We start from the raw sequence: 26554 nt of genomic DNA, 5'->3' as shown, positions 1-26554 counted from the left end.
CTCATACAACTAAGAAAGTGAAAACACAATGCACTGAAGATTGCTAAGGCGAGTACCAGACAATTGTAAACGACAATGCCGTGAAACCGAGCGAGATACCAGCCACGATCCCCATGGAAGGGGAGGTGGTGCAACCCTAACAGGCTGCCAAACCCTCGCTGATTTTTCAACTGGTCGTAACAAGTGAAACCCCAATAAATGCCTCTGGTTTGTATCCGGGTAAGAACAAACACGTATTGGCGCATTCTCTATAACATAAGTAACAAATTTAACAGACTATTTCAATCCCAATTCTTTGCTCTTCTTGTTTCAACCCACGAATTAAGTCAATATCTACCGAGAAAATTAGTTTCCAAAAATCCCCTCTCTCTAAGATTTAAAATTTCCCCACTTACTTCTTGCACCAACATGGTGTGTTTAAGTAATTTCCGCGCTTTCATTATCCTAACGATGGCCGCCTGTAGGTAGAGCTTGCGGTCCTCGTCAACTGCCGAGTGGGTCTGCTCAGTCTCGTGCTGCTGCTCCTTCTGGGCCGCGACGCTGATCTTGAACTTGGTCCTCTTGTTGGTGTAGTCCATGTTCAGTCGTACTATCGTCTCTCCTCTCAAGTCCTGGTTAAGTAAGAGACTTTTATCTTTGAAAAACACTGCAAGAAATATTATGCATCATGAAACTATCATAAAAATTGCTTGAATGTAAAATCACGATATGAGAATAAGACTAAATTGTTTGAATTTTAAAAAAATACCGTAAGAAATATATAAAAATTGCACAATATATTTAAATTAACAATAGTTGAATGTAAAAACAATATATGAAAATATTACTAAATGTTACTCCTTACATTATTGATTTAAAAACAAAAAAGGAGATATTCAGCTTATAAGAAAAGGTACATAGAATTTTATAAAAGAACTTTTTCCAAATAATACACCTCAACCCTTTTACCCCCAAAGGACGTACTGGTACGTTTCAAAAAACTCATCCCTTTACCCCCATGGACGTACCAGTACGTCATTGCAAAAAACTGCTATTTAAATTTTTTTGGCATATTTTTTATACTTTTTTGAGAAACTTCAGGCATTTTCCAAGAGAATGAGACCAATCTGACCTCTCTATGACAAAAATTAAGGCTGTTAGAGCAATCTAAAAAAAAATATACTGCAAAATGTGCTTGAAAAAAAATAACCCCAGGGGGTTAAGGTTGGAAAGTTCCAAATAGCCTGGGGGTAAAAGGGTTAATAAAATTAATGACATAAAAAAAACCACCCAAAACATTTGGTCCACCAAAGTCACAATGCTCGGCAAATAAAGCACCATACGCTCGTCTACCGATGCCATACCTCTCCATCAGCGAAGAGTAGCTTGCTATCTAGTAACGACTGCAGGAATTTGGTGAACTGTTCGTCATTGAGGTGTGTATGAGTCTGCAATTCACCGCATGTAAGGCTGTCAATCTGGAAGGGGAAGATGTGGAATTAAAGAACAGTATTGGACCTGCAAATCATTTATTTGATTGATTGGGGAGGCCTTGAGAGAGAGAGAGAGTAATCCCTCGGTTATTGCGGGTGTTAGGTCCCAAGGTCCTCCGTGACGGCTGAAAACCCGTGAAGTTGATACAGAAATCTACAATACATTTTTTTTATTACTTTCATAATTTTTCATATTTTCATCTATAAAATTAATATTCTATAAGAGAAAAAAAAAAGACTTTTTAATAAAAAATAAATTAATTAAAATAAAGTTATCTGCCCCATCAGAAACCTACAACAGATTCACATACATTTATAAATCTGTGACGTACTTCAGGAATAACACGCGAACTGCAATATGACAGGGGAGTAAGGTAATGTACACCAGTTACAAGACCCATTAATAGATGATGACTTATAATTGGGTTGTTGTTATTACTAGCCAAGCTACAACCCTAATTTGAATAGCAGGATATTACAAAGTGCAGGGGCTCCACCATGAAAAGTGGGAAGTAAGTTACCATAATTGAGAAATATTAAAGATATATTTAAAGATAAAAGGAATGAAATCCGGAAATAAATAAACTACCACTAGTGTGTTATGGGGTCTTTTGACTGGCCAGACAGTACTACTTTGGATCCTTCTCTCTGGTTACGGTTCATTTTCCCATTTGGCTACACACACACACACCGAATAGTCTGGCCTATTCTTTACATATTCTCCTCTGTCCTCATACACCTGACAACACTGAGATTACCAAACAATTCTTCTTACTGTTCAGTGACCACTTTCCTCTTTGTAAGGGTAGAAGACTCTTTAGCTATGGTAAGCAGCTCTTCTAGGAGATGGACACTCCAAAATCAAACCTTTCTTCTCTAATCTTGGGTAGTGCCATAGCCTCTGTACCATGGTCTTCCACTGTCTTGGGTTGGAGTTCTCTTGCTTGAGGGTACACTCGGGCACGCTGTTCTATCTTATGTCTTATTTCTCTTCCTCTTGTTTTGTTGAAGTTTTTATAGTTTATAAAGTGATATTTTAATATTGTTGCTCTTCTTAAAATATTTTATTTTTCCTTGTTTCCTTTCCTCACTGAGCTATTTTTCCCTGTTGGAGCCCCTGGGCTTATAACATCCTGCTTTTCCAACAAGGATTGTAGCTTAGCAAGTAATAATAATAATAATAATGAGAAGTAATAAAAATGTGAAAATATCTAAACATCAGGAACAATATATAAAATAGATCTAGTTAACAAACGAATTCTTTTTAAAGTTTCCCCTGAATGGTCTCTTTGGTACCAAAACGAAGCCACTTCATTCAATCAATCAAAAAGTAATACAAGTGTCGGTGAATATTATAAATCGTTGAATAAATACAACATTGAACTACGTAAACCAGACTCACCTTCTCGAACATAAGTAACATGGCCATCTGGAAGGTTGACATTGTGATAAGGTAAGTTCTCTTACTATGACTGACTTTTAGTTCCCCTGGAAATAAGGAAGGAAATATTAAAGACAAGGCATAACATCAGGGAAGTATTCTTTCAATATAAACAACAGAAGACAGTTTCGGAGGCAATTTAAGTTTGCAACTGGTTGGAAATTTTAATTCTTTTTCAAAATGTCCGCATAATTGCAATGCAAGTTCTAAACGAGTAAAAAACAATTGTATTTTAACCCTTTTACCCCTAATGGACGTACTGGTACGTTTCACAAAACTCATCTCTTTACCCCCATGGACGTACTGGTACGTCCTTGCAAAAAACTGCTACTTACATTTTTTTTTACATATTTTTGATAACTTTCTGAGGAACTTCAGGCATTTTCCAAATGAATGAGACCAACCTGACCTCTCTATGACAAAAATTAAGGCTGTTAGAGCGATTTGAAAAATATATATCGCAAAATGTGCTGGGAAAAAAAAAACGCCAGGGGGTTAAGGGTTGGAAAGTTCCAAATAACCTGCGGGTAAAAGGGTTAAGTTCTTGTACACTACAGATTCTAGGTTGAGTAGGCTAAAATTAGTTCAAAGGAAATTTCCTTATTTATACAAGTATTATGACTTTTCATATTTCATATTCTCATAATTCTGAACTGTGGATGGATTGACCCCCATGATAACGAGAGTACAATAACTCAAAGGTCTGTCATCGGTCCCCGAGTTGCCAACCAGTTCTCTTAGCAGTTTCACTTAGGAATTATCCAATTCCCTAAAAGAACTGCTTTGGCCTTTTACTCTAAACACCATCCAAAGATAGTCTCCCTCAACATGACAACCTTGGGACATCTACGAATGTAAAAAGATAGAGAATACGGAAATAGGACGACCCTCTAACCTTGGCAAAGATGGTGTAACCACGTGAGTTTTCGACCGTTGAAGTTCTTGTGGTAGAAAGTTTCAAACTGGAAAGAAGAAATATTAGATCAGCTTGGTTGAGGAGCCGTTCCTTTGAGAGAAAGCAATTGAGATAGTTCAACATAAAACTTAAGATACAAATTTATGCCATAAAAAAAGGAAATTTGATTTCATATCCCAGCCAAAATCTTATCTCGTGTAAGTCATCCGAAATTACGTGGCCCACCTACGGTACAACTTTAATTAAATAACCCTAAGTTTAATAGCCTTATTTCATTCTTCTTATCCTGTTATCAGTTAAGAATACAAAATGGGGTTCTCTCAATCGTTTTCTCTTACTGTTTCGGGATTTAGCAATGGTAATGGCATATTAATCAGGAAATATATCAGGGAAATATTAAATTGATTATACTTTAGATATAAGACCATATGATTAGTCCAGTGTTAAACATACATAGCTATCCCTATTCTGAAACCACTTACCATTTGTACAGATTTTTCTAATTCTTGGGGCACTGAAAATGGAGTTATACTGGTCTGCCCGAGTGGCCACGCACCCGCCTGCAATGAAAACACGACAAAATTGAATTACTGGTCGACGTCCTTTACGGTCATCTCTAAAACTCAAGAGAAATACAATGCTACTTAAGATTCCAAGCGTAATTTTTGTTAGGTAGTTACTGTGAAGATGATATGGACACTTAACATACTTATGTTTTCAAGTTGAAATATTTTCGCTCAAAATTTCCTTGCCTGTAAATACAATTTTTTTTTTTTTTTACAGAATATTACTCTCACTCTCCCTTCCCATTATTATTATTATTATTATTATTACTTTCTAAGCTACAATCTAGTTGCAAAAGCAGGATGCTATAAGCCCAGGGGTCCCGACAGGGAAAATAGCCCAGAGAGGAAAGGAAAAAAAGAAACAATGAAATATTTTAAGAACAGTGACAACATTGATACAAATATTTCCTATATTACCTATAAAAACTTCAACAAAACAAGAGGAAGAGAAGTTAGATAGAATAGTGTGCCTAAATGTACCCTCAAGCAAGAGAACTCTAACATAGGGGGGAAGAACCAACTACAGTGTGCTAATGGTTGTACACTGTATATGCTATTTAAGGTTCTTTACATTGCCCTCTTTCAGCCACCAACTGAAATACTTTAGGACTTTTAACAGGCAGACTAACTTCTAGACTGCACCAATTCAATAAAAATATGACTTACTACAATTCGTTCTTGCCATTTAAAGGTCGCTCATGAATGGCAGAGGCAAGGGACAGTGACACTGCCCTATCAAGAAAGACAATTCCCTAAAGACTGACCATATTTACATATGATTAGCACCCAAGCCACCTCTCCAAGGAAGGCCAGGCAATGGCTGCTGATGACTAAGCAGACAGACCTATAGGCTCTCCAACCCCCCATCCTTACCTCACAAGGATGGCGAGGTTGCAGCGCCCAGAGAAACTAACGAGTTTGAGCGGGACTCGAACCCCAGTCTGGCATTCACCAGTCAGGAACGTTACCACTTCAGCCACAACGCCAAAAACCGAAGTCTTCAATGTTGCTAACTTTCAACTACATAAGCAACTTGGAAAATGAAATTCCAAACAGATCATAAAAACTAAGAGAACTACTTAAAAGGTATTTTCCTTTGAATTCCAGTTAAATATAAAGTTAGAATACTGCTAAGGATTGCCTGATAGTTCAAGTCTAGTATTCTAGTTTAATATTGCATTAAGATGAACGAGTATTACTACTCTAGACGCATATGCAACACTGTCCAATCAAGAATGCTTAAAGATAGTTACAACCTAAAGGCCTGGTCACACCGCCCGAACGTTGCTGGAGCGTTCCTTGAACGATAGGGAGGTGGACCAAACCCTCGAAAATTTAATTCAACGATTTTACGTTCAGTCTTTATTAGGCTGCTGAACGTAGCAAATCCTCGCATATTTCCTGAGTTTTCTTACAGGTTGGTGACTGCAATATCACTCCGCTACGCTTTTCGACATCCTGTATACCAATACCCTTATTGCATAAATTAGCAACTTCCATAATAGAGGTGTAAGAAAACTCAAGAAATATGCGAGGATTTGCTACGTTCAGCAGCCTAATAAAGACCGAATGTAAAATCGTTAAATTAAATTTTCAAGGGTTTGGTCCATCTCCCTACCGTTCAAGGAACGCTCCAGCAACGTTCGGGCGGTGTGACCGGGCCTTAAACTAATGACTATACCACAGGCCCTACAACACTATCAATAATCTAAAATACAATCACAACGTGTGGAAAAACAATCATGTAAAAATGAGGATTCTTCCACTAATTTCAAACAAATAGTAAATCACAAAAGATGTATACATTACCTGAAGAACATTGATGGAGAAATTGATTCCTAGCTCAAACGATTTTCCCTTCAAATAGTCATTAAACTTATGGTTAAGGTCAGCACTGACAGACATGTCCGTGAACATCCGATGCAACTTGCTCGTGTACTCGTAGCCACACGCTTGCTGTGGGGAGGCGGCGATGATTAAATCAGTAATCGAAAGGAATAAGAAATCTTGAAGATTTTATTCGTTATTCTAAGATTGATTTAATTTACAATGGCTAACCTGAGTTCATAAAAAATTTAATTTTCTAATGTTAAGGTTAACTTTTTTCACTCTAAAATAAATCAAGTTATATGTAAACTCTCAGAACAGGACTCATTAACTATAGTCAATTCTTTTTGGGGAGGCAGATTGGCACCGACTCGCAGGGGTGCCCTTTTAGCTCGGAAAAGTTTCCTGATCGCTAATTGGTTGGACAAGATCATTCTAACCAATCAGCGATCAGGAAACTTTTCAGAGCTAAAAGGGCACCCCTGCGAGTCCGTGCAAATCTGCCTTACTAAAAAGAATTAAATATAGTCCCGGTATATTAGACAATTAGTTCAAAAAAGCAATTTGTAAGTAGAGCTTTGTTAAATCTTAGCCTAAGGTAGGCCTAAGTTGAATCTCAAGCCTATGACTTTCAGCTACATAAGTCAACAAATAATTGGGTTTCATATGAAATAGATATCAGGTTATTACAAATATTGTTTTGTTACTGTATTAGATGATATAATTTTGTTTTATTACAATATTTCTTTAAATTATCTTAGTTATTTTCAGTAGAATGTGCTCTTGTCTACAAATGTTTGTAATGTGCTCACGTCTACAAATGTTTGTCATGTGCTCATCTCTACGAATGTTTGTCATGTGCTCATGTCTACAAATGTTCGTAATGTGCTCATGTCTACAAATGTTTGTCATGTGCTCAAGTCTACAAATGTTTGTCATGTGCTCATGTCTACAAATGTTTGTCATGTGCTCAAGTCTACAAATGTTTGTCATGTGCTCAAGTCTACAAATGTTTGTAATGTGCTCAAGTCTACAAATGTTTGTAATGTGCTCATGTCTCCAAATGTTCGTAATGTGCTCATGTCTACAAATGTTCGTAATGTGCTCATGTCTACAAAAGTTTGTCATGTGCTCATAGCTACAAATGTTTGTAATGTGCTCATGTCTACAAATGTTTGTAATGTGCTCTACAAATGTTTGTAATGTGCTCATGTCTACAAATGTTTGTAATGTGCTCATGTCTACAAATGTTCGTAATGTGCTCATGTCTACAAATGTTTATAATATGCTCATAGCTACAAATGTTCGTAATGTGCTCATGTCTACAAATGTTTATAATATGCTCATGTCTACAAATGTTTATAATATGCTCATAGCTACAAATGTTCGTAATGTGCTCATGTCTACAAATGTTTATAATATGCTCATAGCTACAAATGTTCATAATGTGCTCATGTCTACAAAAGTTTGTCATGTGCTCATAGCTACAAATGTTTGTAATGTGCTCATGTCTACAAATGTTCGTAATGTGCTCATGTCGACAAATGTTTGTCATGTGCTCATGTCTACAAATGTTTGTCATGTGCTCATGTCTACAAATGTGCTCATGTCTACAAATGTTCATAATGTGCTCATGTCTACAAATGTTTATAATATGCTCATAGCTACAAATGTTCGTAATGTGCTCATGTCTACAAATGTTTATATGCTCATAGCTACAAATGTTCGTAATGTGCTCATGTCTACAAAAGTTTGTCATGTGCTCATAGCTACAAATGTTTGTAATGTGCTCATGTCTACAAATGTTCGTAATGTGCCCATGTCTATAAATGTTTATAATATGCTCATAGCTACAAATGTTCGTAATGTGCTCATGTCTACAAATGTTTATATGCTCATAGCTACAAATGTTCATAATGTGCTCATGTCTACAAAAGTTTGTCATGTGCTCATGTCTACAAAAGTTTGTCATGTGCTCATGTCTACAAATGTTTGTAATGTGCTCATGTCTACAAATGTTCGTAATGTGCTCATGTCTACAAATGTTTGTCATGGGCTCATGTCTACAAATGTTCGTAATGTGCTCATGTCTACAAATGTTTATAATATGCTCATAGCTACAAATGTTCGTAATGTGCTCATGTCTACAAATGTTTATAATATGCTCATAGCTACAAATGTTCGTAATGTGCTCATGTCTACAAAAGTTTGTCATGTGCTCATAGCTATAAATGTTTGTAATGTGCTCATGTCTACTAATGTTTGTAATGTGCTCATGTCTAATGTTTATAATATGCTCATGTCTACAAATTTTCGTAATGTGCTCATGTCTACAAATGTTTATAATATGCTCATGTCTACAATTGTTTATAATATGCTCATGTCTACAAATGTTTATATGCTCATAGCTACAAATGTTCGTAATGTGCTCATGTCTACAAATGTTTATATGCTCATAGCTACAAATGTTCGTAATGTGCTCATGTCTACAAAAGTTTGTCATGTGCTCATAGCTACAAATGTTTGTAATGTGCTCATGTCTACAAATGTTTGTCATGTGCTCATGTCTACAAATGTTTGTCATGTGCTCATGTCTACAAATGTTTGTCATGTGCTCATAGCTACAAATGTTTGTCATGTGCTCATAGCTACAAATGTTTGTCATGTGCTCATAGCTACAAATGTTTGTCATGTGCTCATGTCTACAAATGTTCGTCATGTGCTCACGTCTACAAATGTTTGTCATGTGCTCACGTCTACAAATGTTTGTCATGTGCTCACGTCTACAAATGTTTGTCATGTGCTCACGTCTACAAATGTTCGTAATGTGTTCATGTCTACAAAAGTTTGTCATGTGTTCATGTCTACAAAAGTTTGTCATGTGCTCATGTCTACAAATGTTTGTCATGTGCTCATGTCTACAAATGTTCGTCATGTGCTCATGTCTACAAATGTTCGTAATGTGCTCAAGTCTACAAATGTTTGTCATGTGCTCATGTCTACAAATGTTTGTAATATGCTCATGTCTATAAATGTTCGTTATGTGCTCATGTCTACCAATGTTTGTTATGTGCTCATCTCTACAAAAGTTTGTAATGTGCTCATAGCTACAAATGTTTGTAATGTGCTCATAGCTACAAATGTTTGTAATGTGCTCAAGTCTACAAATGTTTGTAATGTGCTCATGTCTCCAAATGTTCGTAATGTGCTCATGTCTACAAATGTTCGTAATGTGCTCATGTCTACAAAAGTTTGTCATGTGCTCATAGCTACAAATGTTTGTAATGTGCTCATGTCTACAAATGTTTGTAATGTGCTCTACAAATGTTTGTAATGTGCTCATGTCTACAAATGTTTGTAATGTGCTCATGTCTACAAATGTTCGTAATGTGCTCATGTCTACAAATGTTTATAATATGCTCATAGCTACAAATGTTCGTAATGTGCTCATGTCTACAAATGTTTATAATATGCTCATGTCTACAAATGTTTATAATATGCTCATAGCTACAAATGTTCGTAATGTGCTCATGTCTACAAATGTTTATAATATGCTCATAGCTACAAATGTTCATAATGTGCTCATGTCTACAAAAGTTTGTCATGTGCTCATAGCTACAAATGTTTGTAATGTGCTCATGTCTACAAATGTTCGTAATGTGCTCATGTCGACAAATGTTTGTCATGTGCTCATGTCGACAAATGTTTGTCATGTGCTCATGTCTACAAATGTTTGTCATGTGCTCATGTCTACAAATGTGCTCATGTCTACAAATGTTCATAATGTGCTCATGTCTACAAATGTTTATAATATGCTCATAGCTACAAATGTTCGTAATGTGCTCATGTCTACAAATGTTTATATGCTCATAGCTACAAATGTTCGTAATGTGCTCATGTCTACAAAAGTTTGTCATGTGCTCATAGCTACAAATGTTTGTAATGTGCTCATGTCTACAAATGTTCGTAATGTGCCCATGTCTATAAATGTTTATAATATGCTCATAGCTACAAATGTTCGTAATGTGCTCATGTCTACAAATGTTTATATGCTCATAGCTACAAATGTTCATAATGTGCTCATGTCTACAAAAGTTTGTCATGTGCTCATGTCTACAAAAGTTTGTCATGTGCTCATGTCTACAAATGTTTGTAATGTGCTCATGTCTACAAATGTTCGTAATGTGCTCATGTCTACAAATGTTTGTCATGGGCTCATGTCTACAAATGTTCGTAATGTGCTCATGTCTACAAATGTTTATAATATGCTCATAGCTACAAATGTTCGTAATGTGCTCATGTCTACAAATGTTTATAATATGCTCATAGCTACAAATGTTCGTAATGTGCTCATGTCTACAAAAGTTTGTCATGTGCTCATAGCTATAAATGTTTGTAATGTGCTCATGTCTACTAATGTTTGTAATGTGCTCATGTCTAATGTTTATAATATGCTCATGTCTACAAATTTTCGTAATGTGCTCATGTCTACAAATGTTTATAATATGCTCATGTCTACAATTGTTTATAATATGCTCATGTCTACAAATGTTTATATGCTCATAGCTACAAATGTTCGTAATGTGCTCATGTCTACAAATGTTTATATGCTCATAGCTACAAATGTTCGTAATGTGCTCATGTCTACAAAAGTTTGTCATGTGCTCATAGCTACAAATGTTTGTAATGTGCTCATGTCTACAAATGTTTGTCATGTGCTCATGTCTACAAATGTTTGTCATGTGCTCATGTCTACAAATGTTTGTCATGTGCTCATAGCTACAAATGTTTGTCATGTGCTCATAGCTACAAATGTTTGTCATGTGCTCATAGCTACAAATGTTTGTCATGTGCTCATGTCTACAAATGTTCGTCATGTGCTCATGTCTACAAATGTTTGTCATGTGCTCACGTCTACAAATGTTTGTCATGTGCTCACGTCTACAAATGTTTGTCATGTGCTCACGTCTACAAATGTTCGTAATGTGTTCATGTCTACAAAAGTTTGTCATGTGTTCATGTCTACAAAAGTTTGTCATGTGCTCATGTCTACAAATGTTTGTCATGTGCTCATGTCTACAAATGTTCGTCATGTGCTCATGTCTACAAATGTTCGTAATGTGCTCAAGTCTACAAATGTTTGTCATGTGCTCATGTCTACAAATGTTTGTAATATGCTTATGTCTATAAATGTTCGTTATGTGCTCATGTCTACCAATGTTTGTTATGTGCTCATCTCTACAAAAGTTTGTAATGTGCTCATAGCTACAAATGTTTGTAATGTGCTCATAGCTACAAATGTTTGTAATGTGCTCATGTCTACAAATGTTCGTAATGTGCTCATGTTTACAAATGTTTGTCATGTGCTCATGTCTACAAATGTTTGTAATGTGCTCATGTCTACAAATGTTTGTAATGTGCTCATAGCAACAAATGTTTGTAATGTGCTCATGTCTACAAATGTTTGTAATGTGCTCATGTCTACAAATGTTTGTAATGTGCTCATGTCTACAAATTTTTGTAATGTGCTCATGTCTACAAAAGTTTGTCATGTGCTCATGTCTACAAATGTTTGTAATGTGCTCATAGCTACAAATGTTTGTAATGTGCTCATAGCTACAAATGTTTGTCATGTGCTCATGTCTATAAATGTTCGTAATGTGCTCATGTCTACGAATATTTGTAATGTTCTCATAGCTACGAATGTTTGTAATGTGCTCATGTCTACAAATGTCTGTAATGTGCTCATAGCTCCAAATGTTTGTAATGAGCTCATGTCTACAAATGTTTGTAATGTGCTCATATCTACAAACATTATCAAGTCGAATGTTTGTATGTCGGGAACCTTCTGTAACCACAAACCGTAATTAATAACATTACCGCCGCCTCACCTTCAATCGGTTGATCATCCCTTCCTCGGAGTCCATGGACTGACTCTGCTGTTGTATGAGACGCTTGGCTAACATCCTGGCGTAGAATTTTTGGAATACGTCTTTATCGTCGATATACTTAAATATGGTTATACTAAGGCCTACTTTGTCGTCAACCTCGCTCTCGTTGAGCCCCTTTGTTGATTTCTTAAGTAATGTATCACAGTATCTGAAAGAGAAGGCGTCGGGAATCAGTTCGACCAGGGAATATAGATTAATTCTTTTTAATTATGTACGAAGCATTTGACGTTCCATTCACCTACGTACGTTAAGTCCATATGGTCTGTGTCCCAAGTCCATATTCCTCTCAAAACGCAACAATTATCTCGCTTTTAAAAGGCCCCACCCACCTGGCAAGAAGTTCCGGAGATCGACACACAACCTTCGTGTTACCACCCCTATGATTAACGACGCTTTCGAACGCCTTGTCGAGCGCCCCGACAAACTGCTGGTCGTTGTGAAAGACGTCGGTAATCATCGTTCGGTATTTCTTGTGCACTTCTAACAAGCTTTCAACAAACTGCGCCGGAACCTGGGGATGCAAGAAAATGTTTCATTCTCTTCTGTTCAGGTAAAATTAGCTTCCTTTTTTAGATTAAGTTTCTAATTGGGAGGGCTGAGAAAACAGAGACAGCACAGGAAGGAAAATCGACATAGAAGCTAAAGTTGACAGATAGAATAAAAGGGGATTGAAAAGTACCAATCAACAAAGACCCTAGCTATAATGAAAATTGGAATTTTCCTTAGATCTGTGAAGCTGACTATAAAAGAAATTAATTCTGGTTACTTCACTGAATAAAAATCTTATGAACCTTAGACAAGTATTAAAGTTAAGGATAAGTCCTCCGGTTTAAAAAGTAGGATATTTGTCTTTTAAAAATTAATGAAGAGTTTAAATTAAAATAATAAAAAAAAACCTGACTACCATATGAGAATGTCCCCCTGTTTCCCAAGACACAAAAATATTGAACTTACATTGTCTCCTTTTAAATTGGCTATTGCTTGAAGCCCCCTCTGTTTTATGTGCTCTTTAACGTGCTGAACAAGAACGGTTATGCCGTTGGGTATAGGTCGTAACAACGAGTACATGTTTGAAAGGTCTCTGGTTCGCTCCCCGTTCACCATCGACCCAGTTTCCGCGTGGACAGTGCTCAGGTGGTCGGCTACCATGCGATCCTGCACTTCCTTCACCACTCGTTGGTGAGAGCTGGAAATGAAACATTGAAAACTATTTCAGAAAATAAATCTATGAGGAGTATCAATGTAAAAGCTAAAAGAATGCTCGTGTACATCAATAAGTACCGGTATGACAAAAAGAAAATGTTTTTTATGTTATCAATAGCTCAACTACAACTACTTGAGGCTTTCACAATACCAAGGGTCTCCTGGGACGGAGTTAAAAATTTCAAAATAAGAAAAATGCATTTGAAAATTGACAATTTTCAAACATATCTCGGGAATTTATGTTTTGGACTCCATGTATATACAAGTACCCTTTTTAATGTGAAAAATGTTATTTTTATTAATAAAATAAATTTTTGAATATACTTACCCGGTGATCATATAAGCTGTCAGCTCTGCTGCCCGACAGAAAAACCTAAGCACAAAATACGCCAGCGATCGCTATACAGGTGGGGGTGTACATCAACAGCGCCATCTGTCGAGCAGGTACTCAAGTACTCCATGTAAACACAGAACCAATTTTCTCCTCGGTCCACTGGGTCTCTATTGGGGAGGAAGGGAGGGTCCTTTAATATATGATCACCGGGTAAGTATATTCAAAAATTTATTTTATTAATAAAAATAAAATTTTTCAATATTAAACTTAGCCGGTGATCATATAAGCTGATTCACACCCAGGGGGGTGGGTAGAGACCAGCATTACATGTTTACATTATTAAGAGCTAAGTATTTTGTATTTCATTTTAGCAGTTATTCAAAATAACAAACATAAAATAAATAAGTACCTGGTAAGGAAGTCGACTTGAACAATTACTCTGCCTTTTTAAGTACGTCTTCCTTACTGAGCCTCGCGATCCTCATAGGATGCTGTGCGACTCCTAGGAGCTGAAGTATCAAGGGTTGCAACCCATACTAAAGGACCTCATCAAAACCTCTAATCTAGGCGCTTCTCAAGAAAAGAATTTGACCACCCGCCAAATCAACCAGGATGCGAAAGGCTTCTTAGCCTTCCGGACAACCCAAAAACAACAATAAAAAACATTTCAAGAGAAAGATTAAAAAAAAGGTTATGGAATTAGGGGAATGTAGTGGTTGAGCCCTCACCCACTACTGCACTCGCTGCTACGAATGGTCCCAGGGTGTAGCAGTTCTCGTAAAGAGACTGGACATCTTTAAGATAAAAAGACGCGAACACTGACTTGCTTCTCCAATAGGTTGCGTCCATTATACTCTGCAGAGATCTGTTTTGTTTGAAGGCCACTGAAGTTGCGACAGCTCTAACTTCATGTGTCCTTACCTTCAGCAAAGCATGGTCTTCCTCATTCAGATGGGAATGAGCTTCTCGTATCAACAGTCTAATATAATAGGAAACTGCATTCTTCGACATAGGTAAAGAAGGTTTCTTAATAACACACCATAAAGCTTCTGACTGTCCTCGTAAAGGTTTAGTTCGTTTTAAATAGAACTTAAGAGCTCTAACAGGGCACAAGACTCTTTCTAGTTCATTTCCAACCAAATTAGAAAGGCTTGGAATATCGAACGATTTCGGCCAAGGACGAGAAGGTAGTTCGTTTTTGGCTAGAAAACCAACCTGCAAAGAACATGTAGCCGTTTCAGACGAAAATCCGATGTTCCTGCTGAAGGCGTGTATCTCACTGACTCTTTTAGCTGTAGCTAAGCAGACGAGGAAAAGAGTCTTTAAAGTGAGATCTTTAAAGGAGGCTGATTGTAGCGGCTCGAACCTTTCTGACATAAGGAATCTTAGTACCACGTCTAAATTCCAACCTGGTGTGGCCAAACGACGCTCCTTCGAGGTCTCAAAACACTTAAGGAGGTCCTGTAGATCTTTGTTGTTGGAAAGATCTAAGCCTCTGTGACGGAAGACTGCTGCCAACATGCTTCTGTAACCCTTGATCGTGGGAGCTGAAAGAGATCTTTCCTTCCTCAGGTATAAAAGGAAGTCAGCTATTTGAGTTACAGAGGTACTGGTTGAGGATACTGATACCGACTTGCACCAGCTTCGGAAGACTTCCCACTTCGACTGGTACACTCTAAGAGTGGATGTCCTCCTTGCTCTAGCAATCGCCCTGGCTGCCTCCTTCGAAAAGCCTCTAGCTCTCGAGAGTCTTTCGATAGTCTGAAGGCAGTCAGACGAAGAGCGTGGAGGCTTGGGTGTACCTTCTTTACGTGTGGCTGACGTAGAAGGTCCACTCTTAGCGGAAGAGTTCTGGGAACGTCCACTAGCCATTGCAGTACCTCGGTGAACCATTCTCTCGCGGGCCAGAGGGGAGCAACCAACGTCAACCTTGTCCCTTCGTGAGAGGCGAACTTCTGCAGTACCTTGTTGACAATCTTGAACGGGGGGAATGCATAAAGGTCTAGATGGGACCAATCCAGTAGAAAGGCATCTATATGAACTGCTGCTGGGTCCGGGATTGGCGAGCAATAATTTGGGAGCCTCTTGGTCATTGAGGTTGCAAAGAGATCTATGGTAGGTTGGCCCCATGTGGCCCAAAGTCTCTTGCATACATTCTTGTGAAGGGTCCATTCTGTTGGGATGATTTGACCCTTCCGACTGAGGCGGTCCGCCATGACATTCATGTTGCCTTGAATGAACCTCGTTACTAGAGACAGGTTTAGATCTCTTGACCAGGTGAGGAGGTCCCTTGCGATCTCGTACAACTTCATAGAATGGGTCCCTCCTTGCTTGGAGATGTACGCCAAGGCCGTGGTGTTGTCGGAGTTCACCTCCACCACCTTGCCTAGAAGGAGGGACTTGAAGCTTTTCAAGGCCAGATGAACTGCCAGTAGCTCCTTGCAGTTGATATGTAACGCTCTTTGCTCCGAGTTCCAGGTGCCCGAGCATTCCCGACCGTCTAATGTCGCACCCCAGCCCGTGTCCGATGCGTCCGAGAAGAGAACGTGGTTGGGGGTCTGAACAGTCAGGGGCAGACCCTCTCTGAGGTTGATGTTGTCCTTCCACCAGGTCAGTGATGACTTCATCTTCTCGGAAATAGGGATCGAGACTGCTTCTAGCGTCTTGTCCTTTCTCCAGTGAACAGCCAGGTGAAATTGAAGGGGACGGAGGTGCAGTCTCCCTAACGCAATGAACTGGTCCAGTGATGAAAGCGTCCCTATCAGACTCATCCACTGTCTGACTGAACATCGGTCCTTCATTAGCATGTTCTGGATGCATCCTTGGGCTTGACTTATTCTGGGGGCCGACGGAAAAGCCCGAAAAGCTTGACTGTGAATCTCCATCCCTAGGTACACTATAGTTTGGGATGGGACCAGTTGGGACTTTTCCATATTGACCAGGAGACCCAATTCCTTGGTCAGATCTAGAGTCCACTTTAGATTCTCCAGACAGCGACGACTGGACGAAGCTCTTAAAAGCCAGTCGTCCAAATAGAGGGAGGCTCTGATGTCTGCTAAATGCAGGAATTTGGCAATATTCCTCATCAGTTTCGTAAAGACAAGAGGCGCCGTGCTTAGGCCAAAGCACAGGGCTTGAAATTGGTAGACAACCTTCCCGTAAACGAACCTTAGAAAAGGTTGGGAATCTGGGTGGATGGGGACGTGAAAGTAAGCGTCCTTGAGGTCTAAAGAGACCATCCAGTCTTCCTTCCTGACCGCTGCTAGAACAGACTTTGTCGTCTCCATGGCGAACGTCTGCTTGGTGACAAAGACATTCAGAGCACTGACGTCTAGCACCGGTCTCCACCCTCCTGTCTTCTTTACCACTAAGAAGAGACGGTTGTAGAAGCCCGGGGATTGATGGTCCCGGACTTTGACTACCGCTCCCTTTTCTAGTAAGAGAGACACCTCTTGCTTCAAAGCTAGTCTCTTGTCCTCCTCTCTGTACCTGGGAGAGAGGTCGATGGGAGTCGTTGCTAGAGGGGGCTTGCGCAAGAATGGGATCTTGTACCCCTCTCTGAGCAACTTCACAGATTGAGCATCTGCGCCCCTGTTCTCCCAGGACTGCCAGTAGTTCTTGAGTCTGGCTCCCACTGCTGTCTGAAGAAGGTGGCAGTCAGACTCTGCCTCTAAAGGACTTGGTACCTTTCTTCTTGCTCCCACGTTTCCATTCGGCACGAGCACCTCCTCTGCTGGAGGCTCTGCCACGAAAGGGCGGAATAAATCTTGACGCTGGAGTATCCATCCTGGGTCTAGACACGGAAGGCAAAGGGGTGGCTTTGCGTGCAGATGACGCAACTAGGTCATGCGTGTCTTTTTGGATCAAGGAGGCAGCAATCTCCTTGATCAACTCCTCTGGGAAAAGGCACTTCGAGAGAGGAGCAAACATAAGCTCCGACCTCTGACATTGTGTTACTCCAGCTGACAAGAAGGAGCAAAGGTTTTCTCGTTTCTTGAGGACCCCGGAAACGAACGAAGCCGCAAGCTCACTGGAACCGTCCCGTATGGCCTTGTCCATGCAGGACATAATGAGCATGGAAGTTTCCTTGTCAGAAGGGGAGGTCTTCCTGCTCAACGCTCCCAAACACCAATCCAAAAAGTTAAACACTTCGAACGCTCTGAACACTCCTTTCATCAGATGATCTAAATCTGAAGGAGTCCAACAAATCTTGGAGCGTCTCATGGCCAGCCTGCGGGGAGAGTCTACTAGACTTGAGAAGTCGCCCTGGGCAGAGGCAGGAACTCCCAAGCCGAGAACTTCTCCCGTGGCATACCAGACGCTCGATCTGGAAGCGAGTTTCGCAGGGGGAAACAAGAATGCTGTCTTTCCAAGGTGCTTTTTGGACTGCATCCAATCTCCCAACACCCTTAAAGCTCTCTTGGACGAGCTTCGTAAAGGCAGGCGCGGATGACTGCGTGCCTAAAGCGAACTCAGATGGAGGTGAGCGTGGGGCCGCAGAAACAAACTGATCGGGATACATATCCTTGAACAGTGCAAGTACTTTTCTAAAGTCCAAGGAGGGAGGCGTGGTCTTGGGTTCGTCGATGTCCGTGTGCGGGTCGTCAAGGTGTACAGCGTCGTCATCATCAGAGAGTCCATCGTCTGAATGCTGAAGAGGAAGCGGCAAAGGAGTAGGCATTGGCTGGTCAGCTGAGTCCGGCAGCACGGGTGCATGCGTGACTGCACTGGACGCAACGTCATGGAACTGTTGGTCAGTCTGTGAGCAGGCAACAACCATAGCTGCGCGGGGGCGCAAAGCGTCTACTCCCGACTGTCTAGTCTGCTGTGGGCGAGTAGGGGTAACCACAGTGGGTTGCGGAGGTTGACGCACCGCGTCAAAACAAAACAACTTAGGTTGTTGTTGTTGTAACTCGCGAACGTCAACGGAGGGTTCCGTGCGTCGGCGAACGTCAACATGCGGCTGGCAGGGTACAGTGCGCATGGGTGGCGGGACTCTCACAGCTGGAGTGCGGGAGAAGGTAGCCTCAGCGTCAACTGGACGCACAACCGTGGTTGGTTGTAGGCTAACGGGTGCAGCGTCAACCTTCTCCGCACGAAAGTCCTGCATTAAAGATGACAACTGTGTCTGCATGGTCTGCAGCAAAGCCCACTTAGGGTCTACAGTAGCAGGTGCGGCAACAGACGGTGTTACTGCCTGTTGCGGTACCGCTTTGCCTCTCTTAGGAGGTGTGCAGTCATCGGAAGACTGCAGCGAGTCCGAACTGACCTAGTGGCTACAACTGGGCCGTTGGACTTGCGCGGAAGAGACCTTGCGTTTGAGAGGTCGTGAGACCTTGGTCCATTGTTTCTTCCGAGAAACATCTTCCGCAGACGAGGAATAAATGGGCTCTCTCGTCTTCTTGTGGGTGGGGCGATCTTGGCAAGATACGTCCGAAACCACGGAGGGAACGTCTGTCCGCTGATTAAAGCCTGTCGAACCCTTTGGTCGTACGACATTGCTTCTCCCCTGGGCTTGGGAGCTTGCAAGAGGTCCCGGACTGGGAGGACGACAGGCACGAACAGACGCACCCTCAAGCGCAACACTAACACTTTCCACAACACTTCCACTCACTTTGCCACTACCCACTGCACTCTTACCCTTCAACTCCCTGACGTCTGCCATGAGTTGGTTACGGTCACTCGCCAATGACTCGACTCTCTCACCCAGAGCCTGGATGGCACGCATCATATCTGCCATCGAAGGTTGTTGAGTGCTAGAAGGGGGATCAGGAGCAACCACTACAAGGGAAGGAATAGGTTGTGGGGCATGAGAGAGGAAAAATCAACTGAGCGAGATGAACTCCTCCTGACTCTATCTCTCTCTAGCCTACGTGAATATTTCAGGAATTCGAGAAAATCGAATTCCGAAAGCCCAACGCATTCCTCACATCGATCTTCCAATTGACAGGTTTTACCCCGACAATTGGAACAAATGGTGTGCGGATCGATAGAGGCCTTCGGAAGACGCCTTGAACAGTCCCTAGCACTACACTTCCTGTATTTAGGGACTTGAGAAGGGTCAGCCATCTTGAATTAGTCAAAGGGGAATTCAAAATCTATCCAAGTCGTCAACAAATAATCCAAAATTCAATCAAAGAATGCAAGGAAGTATTGAAGATAACCTCTGCAAAGCGAAAGCTAATAAATAGAAATGAGTACTTCACCAAAATCTGTGAAAATCAATCCAGTAAGCAACAGCGTATTTAGTAGGTCTTGCCGGTGGCACGACAGAGAGAAAATTGGTTCTGTGTTTACATGGAGTACTTGAGTACCTGCTCGACAGATGGCGCTGTTGATGTACACCCCCACCTGTATAGCGATCGCTGGCGTATTTTGTCCTTAGATTTTTCTGTCGGGCAGCAGAGCTGACAGCTTATATGATCACCGGCTAAGTTTAATATTGAAAAAAGTATTTTTTTAAGAGACCTTGAGGCAATAAAATATAATAGCACTTTGAGCTCTTAGATACACTTAATATTGTGAACATATTTGGAAAAGCAGGATGCCATAAGCCCAAGGGCTCCCCAACAGGGTAAAATAACCCAGTGAAGAAAGGAATTATATAAACTATACAGAAGTAATGAATAAAGAATATGAAATATCATGAGACCAGTTACAACATTAAAATAGACCTGTCATATATAAATGATAGAGAGACTTATTTCAGCCTCTTGTAATAATCCAAAAGTGAACTTAGATACTCTCAATTTTTTGCAATACAGTAATTCGTGTTAAACCTTCACTGACGATTAATCTTTTCAAACTCCCTTAAACATAAAACCGAAAGCAAATCGAATACCTTGGCGGGAGGAACTTGGTCGCTCGAAGTTCTTCTTCGGCCAGCCTGGCGATCACCCTCTCCATGTACTGAGACACGTTGCACTCTTGTAGAAGGGACGACGCCTCTTTGCGATAGAAGGACCCGGTTTCCCTCAAAAGATCGCCTTCAAATACAGACTCATAGAGCTGGAAATAGAATGGTCAATGCATTTGGCATCACTTTTAGTTCTGGTAAAGAAGTATTTTTTAATTCTTAACAATATGCATACCATTGTGTCAATATTACTAAATCGAAACAGTTATCTGTGAAGCATCAACATACTTATACTTTAGTAAAACTTATATCACTGACTTTTGTGTTGATAAATTATTCATGATCAATAATCTTCGTGTGAAATATATAAAATTGGAGAATAAAAAAGCCCAAGGTGTCAACAATCAACAGCTAAACAAAAACGATTAAACAATATCGAAAACTACTTCTCGAACCAAGGGTGTGAAAGGTGAGCTGAAGAAAACAAAAGTCGAAACAGGTTGTTCCCTCGACGTACCTGCAAGGTAGACTTTTTTTTGTACATATTAACATCAACAAAGGAATGGATTACGCCCCTTATGGTGGGCGTGGGGACGTCCGTGGCGGCCGCCGTCCTGTCCTGCTGGATGCCCGTCAGCAACACCCCGACCAGACGCGACTGCAGCGGCGTGATCATCTCCTTCTGCCAAATCTCCAGTCCGAGCTCGCCTGTAAGAGGGAGGATGTCTTTGTATTTCTTCCAAATTTTCAGTTATTATACTTACTCTTACGTATGAAAGCACAGGATTACATTTATGAATTTGGGCCTGTGAGGATATTTTCCTGGTCCTATACAGCAGGTGAATCCTATTCTCTACAGGACCTCTACGGTCATTTTATCATCATTTGAAAGCATTCAACATTTCACACCGCATATTTTACTCGTTTATAAATCTACACTATCGAAGCACTTGAAGAGAACAAGAAGTCTTCAGTTTCCTCTTGAAAGCCTTAACACTATCTTCAGTCTTTCAAATGTCTAGTGAGACCATCTAGAAAACCCAACCGTTACACAATGAGGTTGGGCAGCATGCGAGGTTTCCTGACAACACTACTTCCTTACAGCGAGATAGTTCCAAGTTCTGTAAAATATTTACTTTTATTCTATTCAGATCTTTAGTTTGCTTACCATCACTATTATCAACATTCCTATTATTATCATTATTACAATTTTTATTCTAGGTTGTTCAGCTACACCTTTCAGTTACTTCTCAATCTATATTCTCGTACTATACAGTTCCACAGGCAGATTTGCTTTATTATTTCTATACAACTTGTTTACAGTTAATTCAAAAGCCTTTTAGTGAACTTCCAAAAACTATCTTTTTAATCTTGGGTTTTGGAGCTATATTGCAATTGAACAAAAGATGGGAAACATTAGTCCGCTAACTTTTGAATGCTCTCCTGGCAGTAGGGAGGGCTTCCAAAAGTTGTTCCGCGTAGTTTAGAAATACTGAGCAGTATGTAACATCACAAATCTGAAATTTGATTAACTCTAGCAAAGAGTACTATAATGCTTTTAAGTTCTAAAGCCCCGCCCACACTATCGTGCATGCTCGACGGGCAAACGGCGATGCCAGACCACAATAGGTATCGAGAATGATGGTTGATGACGTCAGGAGCAGGAAAATCACAGGCTGGGATCTGGCAACAAACAGTGTTGCCGGATCCCTGCCTGTGGTTTTCCCACTTCTGACGTCATCAACCATCATTCTCAATACCTATTGTCGTCTGGTATCGCTGTTTGCCCGTCGAGCATGCACGATAGTGTGGGCGGGGCTTTACAATCTTGCCACCTCCTTCATAACCAATACGGTACTACACAATATTCCTAGTTTTATTCCAGCTGTTACCAGATCATGGTTTGATCTTCATAATCTGGCACATGAATTGGTGAAACTTCACAAGTTGACGTGTCTCGTTTCATAGTTGATACACGACTGATCTCTTTTAAACTTTGTTACTGATCTTAATATATTTCATAGTTTTCTTATTACTTCCATTTATTTATTGATTTCCTTTGCACACTTGGACATTTTTCACTGTTGGAGCCCTGGGGCTTGTAGCATCCTGTTTTTGCCACTAGGGTTGTAGCTTGGTGCCTTAGATGACCGCATAGGTAGCAACAGTAGGGGATTCAGCGTAATGAAAGGGGAGGGTGGGCTGTGGCACCCTAGCAGTACCAGCTGAACTCGGTTGAGTCCCTTGTCAGGCAGGGAGGAACGTAGAGAGGAGAGGTCCCCTTTTATTTTGTTTTATTTTTGTTTCATTTGTTGATGTCGGCTACCCCCCCAAATTGGGGAAGTGCCTTGGTATATTATAATAACAATAACAGGAAGGAATTTACATTGAAAACCATCTATACACAACAAAAATTTCTAATACTATCGAAACAAAAGGTTGGAGAGCACGCACAATCCAATCCGGTACATCATCAACCTGCTTGATAGCAACTTGGGGAGGAGAAATATAAAATGAAAAATCACATACAACATTTTGTAACGAACACTCACGAGTGTATGATTTACTGTACACGTTTTATAACTACAAAAAAAATATCAAGGATAACTTGCCTATTTCCAAAAGCTGCTCCGACATGTCCATGTGCATGGAACCGTAGGTTAGATCAGCGTCGCTGAATTTCTGCTTCTGGACGTGTTGTGCATTCAGGTATCTGAAATATTCAAGAAGTCGTGTAATATCGAGACTCGCTCTTATTACCCTAGCGAATAATATCTAAATATTCTTAGAAAGAGAATGATTAAGAATTAAGGCAACACGGTAATAACATTCCCTCACTTTTTTCTATTTCACCGTATACCCAAATCTCATTCTATTTCCCAGCTGCCGAAATATCTCGCCGTAACTCCTCCAGTGAATGCCAGTCACTTTTCTTCGTCCCTCTGCCACGTCTCTACTGTGAGGAGTTCCGTAATACAGGTCTTGTCCACATATCGGAAATTTACGCTGTTAATAAATGCAACAATCTCATTTACTGGAGTCTAGTCATCTCTCTCATATTTTGATACTTGGGATCTACTATAAATCAGGAGGGAGGATAAAATAAAAACTAAAAGTTAAGATCTATGAGATGAGAATGCCGAAGTGAATTATGGGAGTATCACTGCTTGAAAAATTGGAAAATGAAGAAATAAGAATGGCAGAAGCAGTAACAATCATGAAGGTGATAAAAGTGTCACGACAGATGGTGTGGACACGTGTTGAGGATAGACGGTGGAGAGAGGAAGCGAGGAGGGCTTGGAGAGAAGCTGTTAGGGGGAGAAGGTCGAGACGGAGGCGGAGAATTAGATGGCGAGATAAGGTGAAGGGTGATATGGAGATAGAAGGTTTGGTGGAAGAGGATGCCTTAGATAGAAGGCATTGGAGAGGCCACATCAGGCAACCAACCCTTTAATGTAGGGATAACGAAGGGAAAGAAGTAATCTTTCTCACATTTACACAGGCTGCCAAAACCAACCGTGGCCAAGGTAAGTACGGAGAGTCTCCTAACGCCTTTCTTACAACCAAACAATTCTTTTTCTCTCAAGAGGTTAACTACTGCACTGCAATTGCTCAGTGGCCACTTTCCTCTCGGTAAGAGCTTTTAAGCAGCTCTTCTAGGACACTCCAAAATCAAACCATTGTTCTCTACTCTTGGATAGTGCCATAGCCTCTGTACCATGGGCTCCCACTGTCTAGGGTTAGTGATCTCTTGCTTGAGGGTACACTCGGGCACACTATTCTATCTAGTTTCTCTTCCTCTCGTTAGTTCAAAACATTTATCCTCTTGTTATTTCAAAGTTTTTATAGTTTATATATGAAACGTTTATTTAAATGTTCTTGTTCTTAAACTCTTCTTGTAATTTTTCCTTGTTTCCTTTCCTCACTGGGCTATTCCCCCTGTTGGGGCCCTTGGGCTTACAGCATCCTGCTTTTCCAACTGGGGTTGTAGCTTAGCTAAAAATAATAAATGAAAGTGTATTCATTCCTCCTGGATCATGTTGTGTATAATCTAGGCTATACACAGACACAAGATTTACAAATCCTACGTCAAAACTTGAAATGATGATATGCAATCACGATAACTTGCGATGACCTCAGAATATTTATAAACCACTGATATTTAAATGTTATAAATGCCATGTCTAAGTTTATAAAAATTCAGCAAACTTTGTCTAACTAAAAATAAAATTTTTATCGTATACCTGACAAGACAACCAAACGCACACACAATAGCATGCACACACTTTCTTCACATTCGAAAATGTTTTACTCCTTAAGAATCAAGCCACTGTTCACATATTCACACAATTTGAAAACAAAATCTGATTAAAAACTAAAAAAACCCAACTATACACTGAGAGATTACTATAAATTATTCCATGTACAAATTCGAGAAAGATAATTGAACGAGGAGTAGATCATGTTTGTTCCAGTCGATTAAATGCCAAAGGACAAATCATTCGGCAAAAGTAACGAAAGTTGTGGCCTGTTGTCTGGAAAAATGCCACTCACTTTGCAAACTTTGGTTATGGTCTCTCAGAGCCAGACAATTACATAAGCATGAAATGGTTTTCTGTAATTACGATTGTGAGCATCTTAAGAATGAAATATTAAAAAAAAGGTTCTTATTTTTGGTGCTCAAGCTTTGCTATAAAGTTGAGATACAAATGAATGCTGCGAATTATAAATGTGACTTCATCAATGTACAGAAATGGATGTGTGACAATTAGAGAATGTGAACAGTCCCTAAATCAGATAGAATACGGAATGTCCCAAACTTACAAACGTTTGACTTACAAACATGAGATACAAACACAAATCAAACTGAAAATAATAAAGAGGAAATGAAAAAATACCATAAACCAATATTATATCATTTAACCCTTTTACCTCCAGGGTATTTGGAACTTTCCAACCCTTAACCCCAAGGGGTTATTTTTTTTCAAGCACATTTTGCAGTATATTTTTTTTTAAATTGCTCTAACAGCCTTAATTTTCATCATAGAGAGGTCAGGTTGGTCTCATTCTCTTGGAAAATGCCTGAAGTTTCTCAAAAAGTTATCAAAAATATGCAAAAAAAAAAAAATGTAAATAGCAGTTTTTTGCAAGGACGTACCAGTACGTCCATGGGGGTAAAGGGATGAGTTTTGTGAAACGTACCAGTACGTCCTTTGGGGGTAAAAGGGTTAATGCACTAAACAAAACAACATCAGTAACAATCTGATATCTATTTCATATGAAACCCAACTATTCTTTTCACTTTTGTGACTGGAAATTGAGGCACGGGAGACAGGTTAGGTCTACCCTAAGCCAAAATCTAAAATCCATCTTACGAACAGCTCCTTGGAACCCATTAAGTTTGTAAGTCGAGGACCTTCCGTAAGACCAAAAGCTCCGACGTGAAAACTTACGAGTAAAGATTGTTGAGGTACTGTGTTCCTTTGCTAAACTGTAGCCAGTAGCGATGGTATTCAGCGAGTAGGTTTTCTTCTCTCTGTTTACTAACCTGAAAGAAAAGGATAACACTTGAATTATGTCAATTCTAGTACTCATAGTTAAAGAAAAACCTTTCTAGAAATTGTACTTAAATGAAACATTAATATCTAGACGCTTACTGACTAACAAGCGCGACCCCACGCGTGACCCAGGGTCTCTCCAGGGCGAGTATCCTTCCGCCCCGGAGCGCCCCTGCGAGGTAGCGGAGAGAGGGGGAGCTACGCAAAATTCTTGGTCGGTGATTAAAGAGATTCCCAGACTCTCCTAAGAATGTAGTTCGAGGTAAGTACTCCGTGTTGGAACAAATGGAACATTAATATCTTAATACAGTATCCACCAGCTCAACACCTCTTTGATTCTAAATTTACAATCATCTCTTGACTGAGACCTATAAAATAGCTTTTCAAGTTTGAATATATCAGAAAAAACAATCCTGTTTTACTAATACTA

At 40.0% G+C, this 26554-nt stretch overlaps 1 protein-coding gene across 2 annotated transcripts in view; it reads right to left on the bottom strand.

Moving 5' to 3' along the window:
- Cul2 (cullin 2) overlaps positions 1-26554 on the bottom strand; it is a 36392-nt gene that overhangs the window by 3498 nt on the left and 6340 nt on the right. For both annotated transcript variants that reach the window (XM_068348925.1, XM_068348926.1), the window contains exons 3-15: positions 26020-26114; positions 23179-23279; positions 21084-21274; positions 20552-20718; positions 13128-13359; positions 12503-12684; positions 12114-12321; positions 6205-6351; positions 4312-4389; positions 3809-3875; positions 2875-2960; positions 1344-1457; positions 396-611 (exon numbers count right to left, since the gene is read on the bottom strand). In XM_068348925.1, coding sequence (XP_068205026.1) covers positions 396-611; positions 1344-1457; positions 2875-2960; positions 3809-3875; positions 4312-4389; positions 6205-6351; positions 12114-12321; positions 12503-12684; positions 13128-13359; positions 20552-20718; positions 21084-21274; positions 23179-23279; positions 26020-26114 — 1884 coding nt within the window. The remainder of the gene's footprint in view (positions 1-395; positions 612-1343; positions 1458-2874; positions 2961-3808; positions 3876-4311; positions 4390-6204; positions 6352-12113; positions 12322-12502; positions 12685-13127; positions 13360-20551; positions 20719-21083; positions 21275-23178; positions 23280-26019; positions 26115-26554) is intronic.

Source organism: Palaemon carinicauda, chromosome 25 (genome assembly GCF_036898095.1).
Source record: "Palaemon carinicauda isolate YSFRI2023 chromosome 25, ASM3689809v2, whole genome shotgun sequence".
NCBI lineage: Eukaryota > Metazoa > Arthropoda > Malacostraca > Decapoda > Palaemonidae > Palaemon > Palaemon carinicauda.
This window is presented reverse-complemented; position numbering and strand designations above follow the sequence as displayed.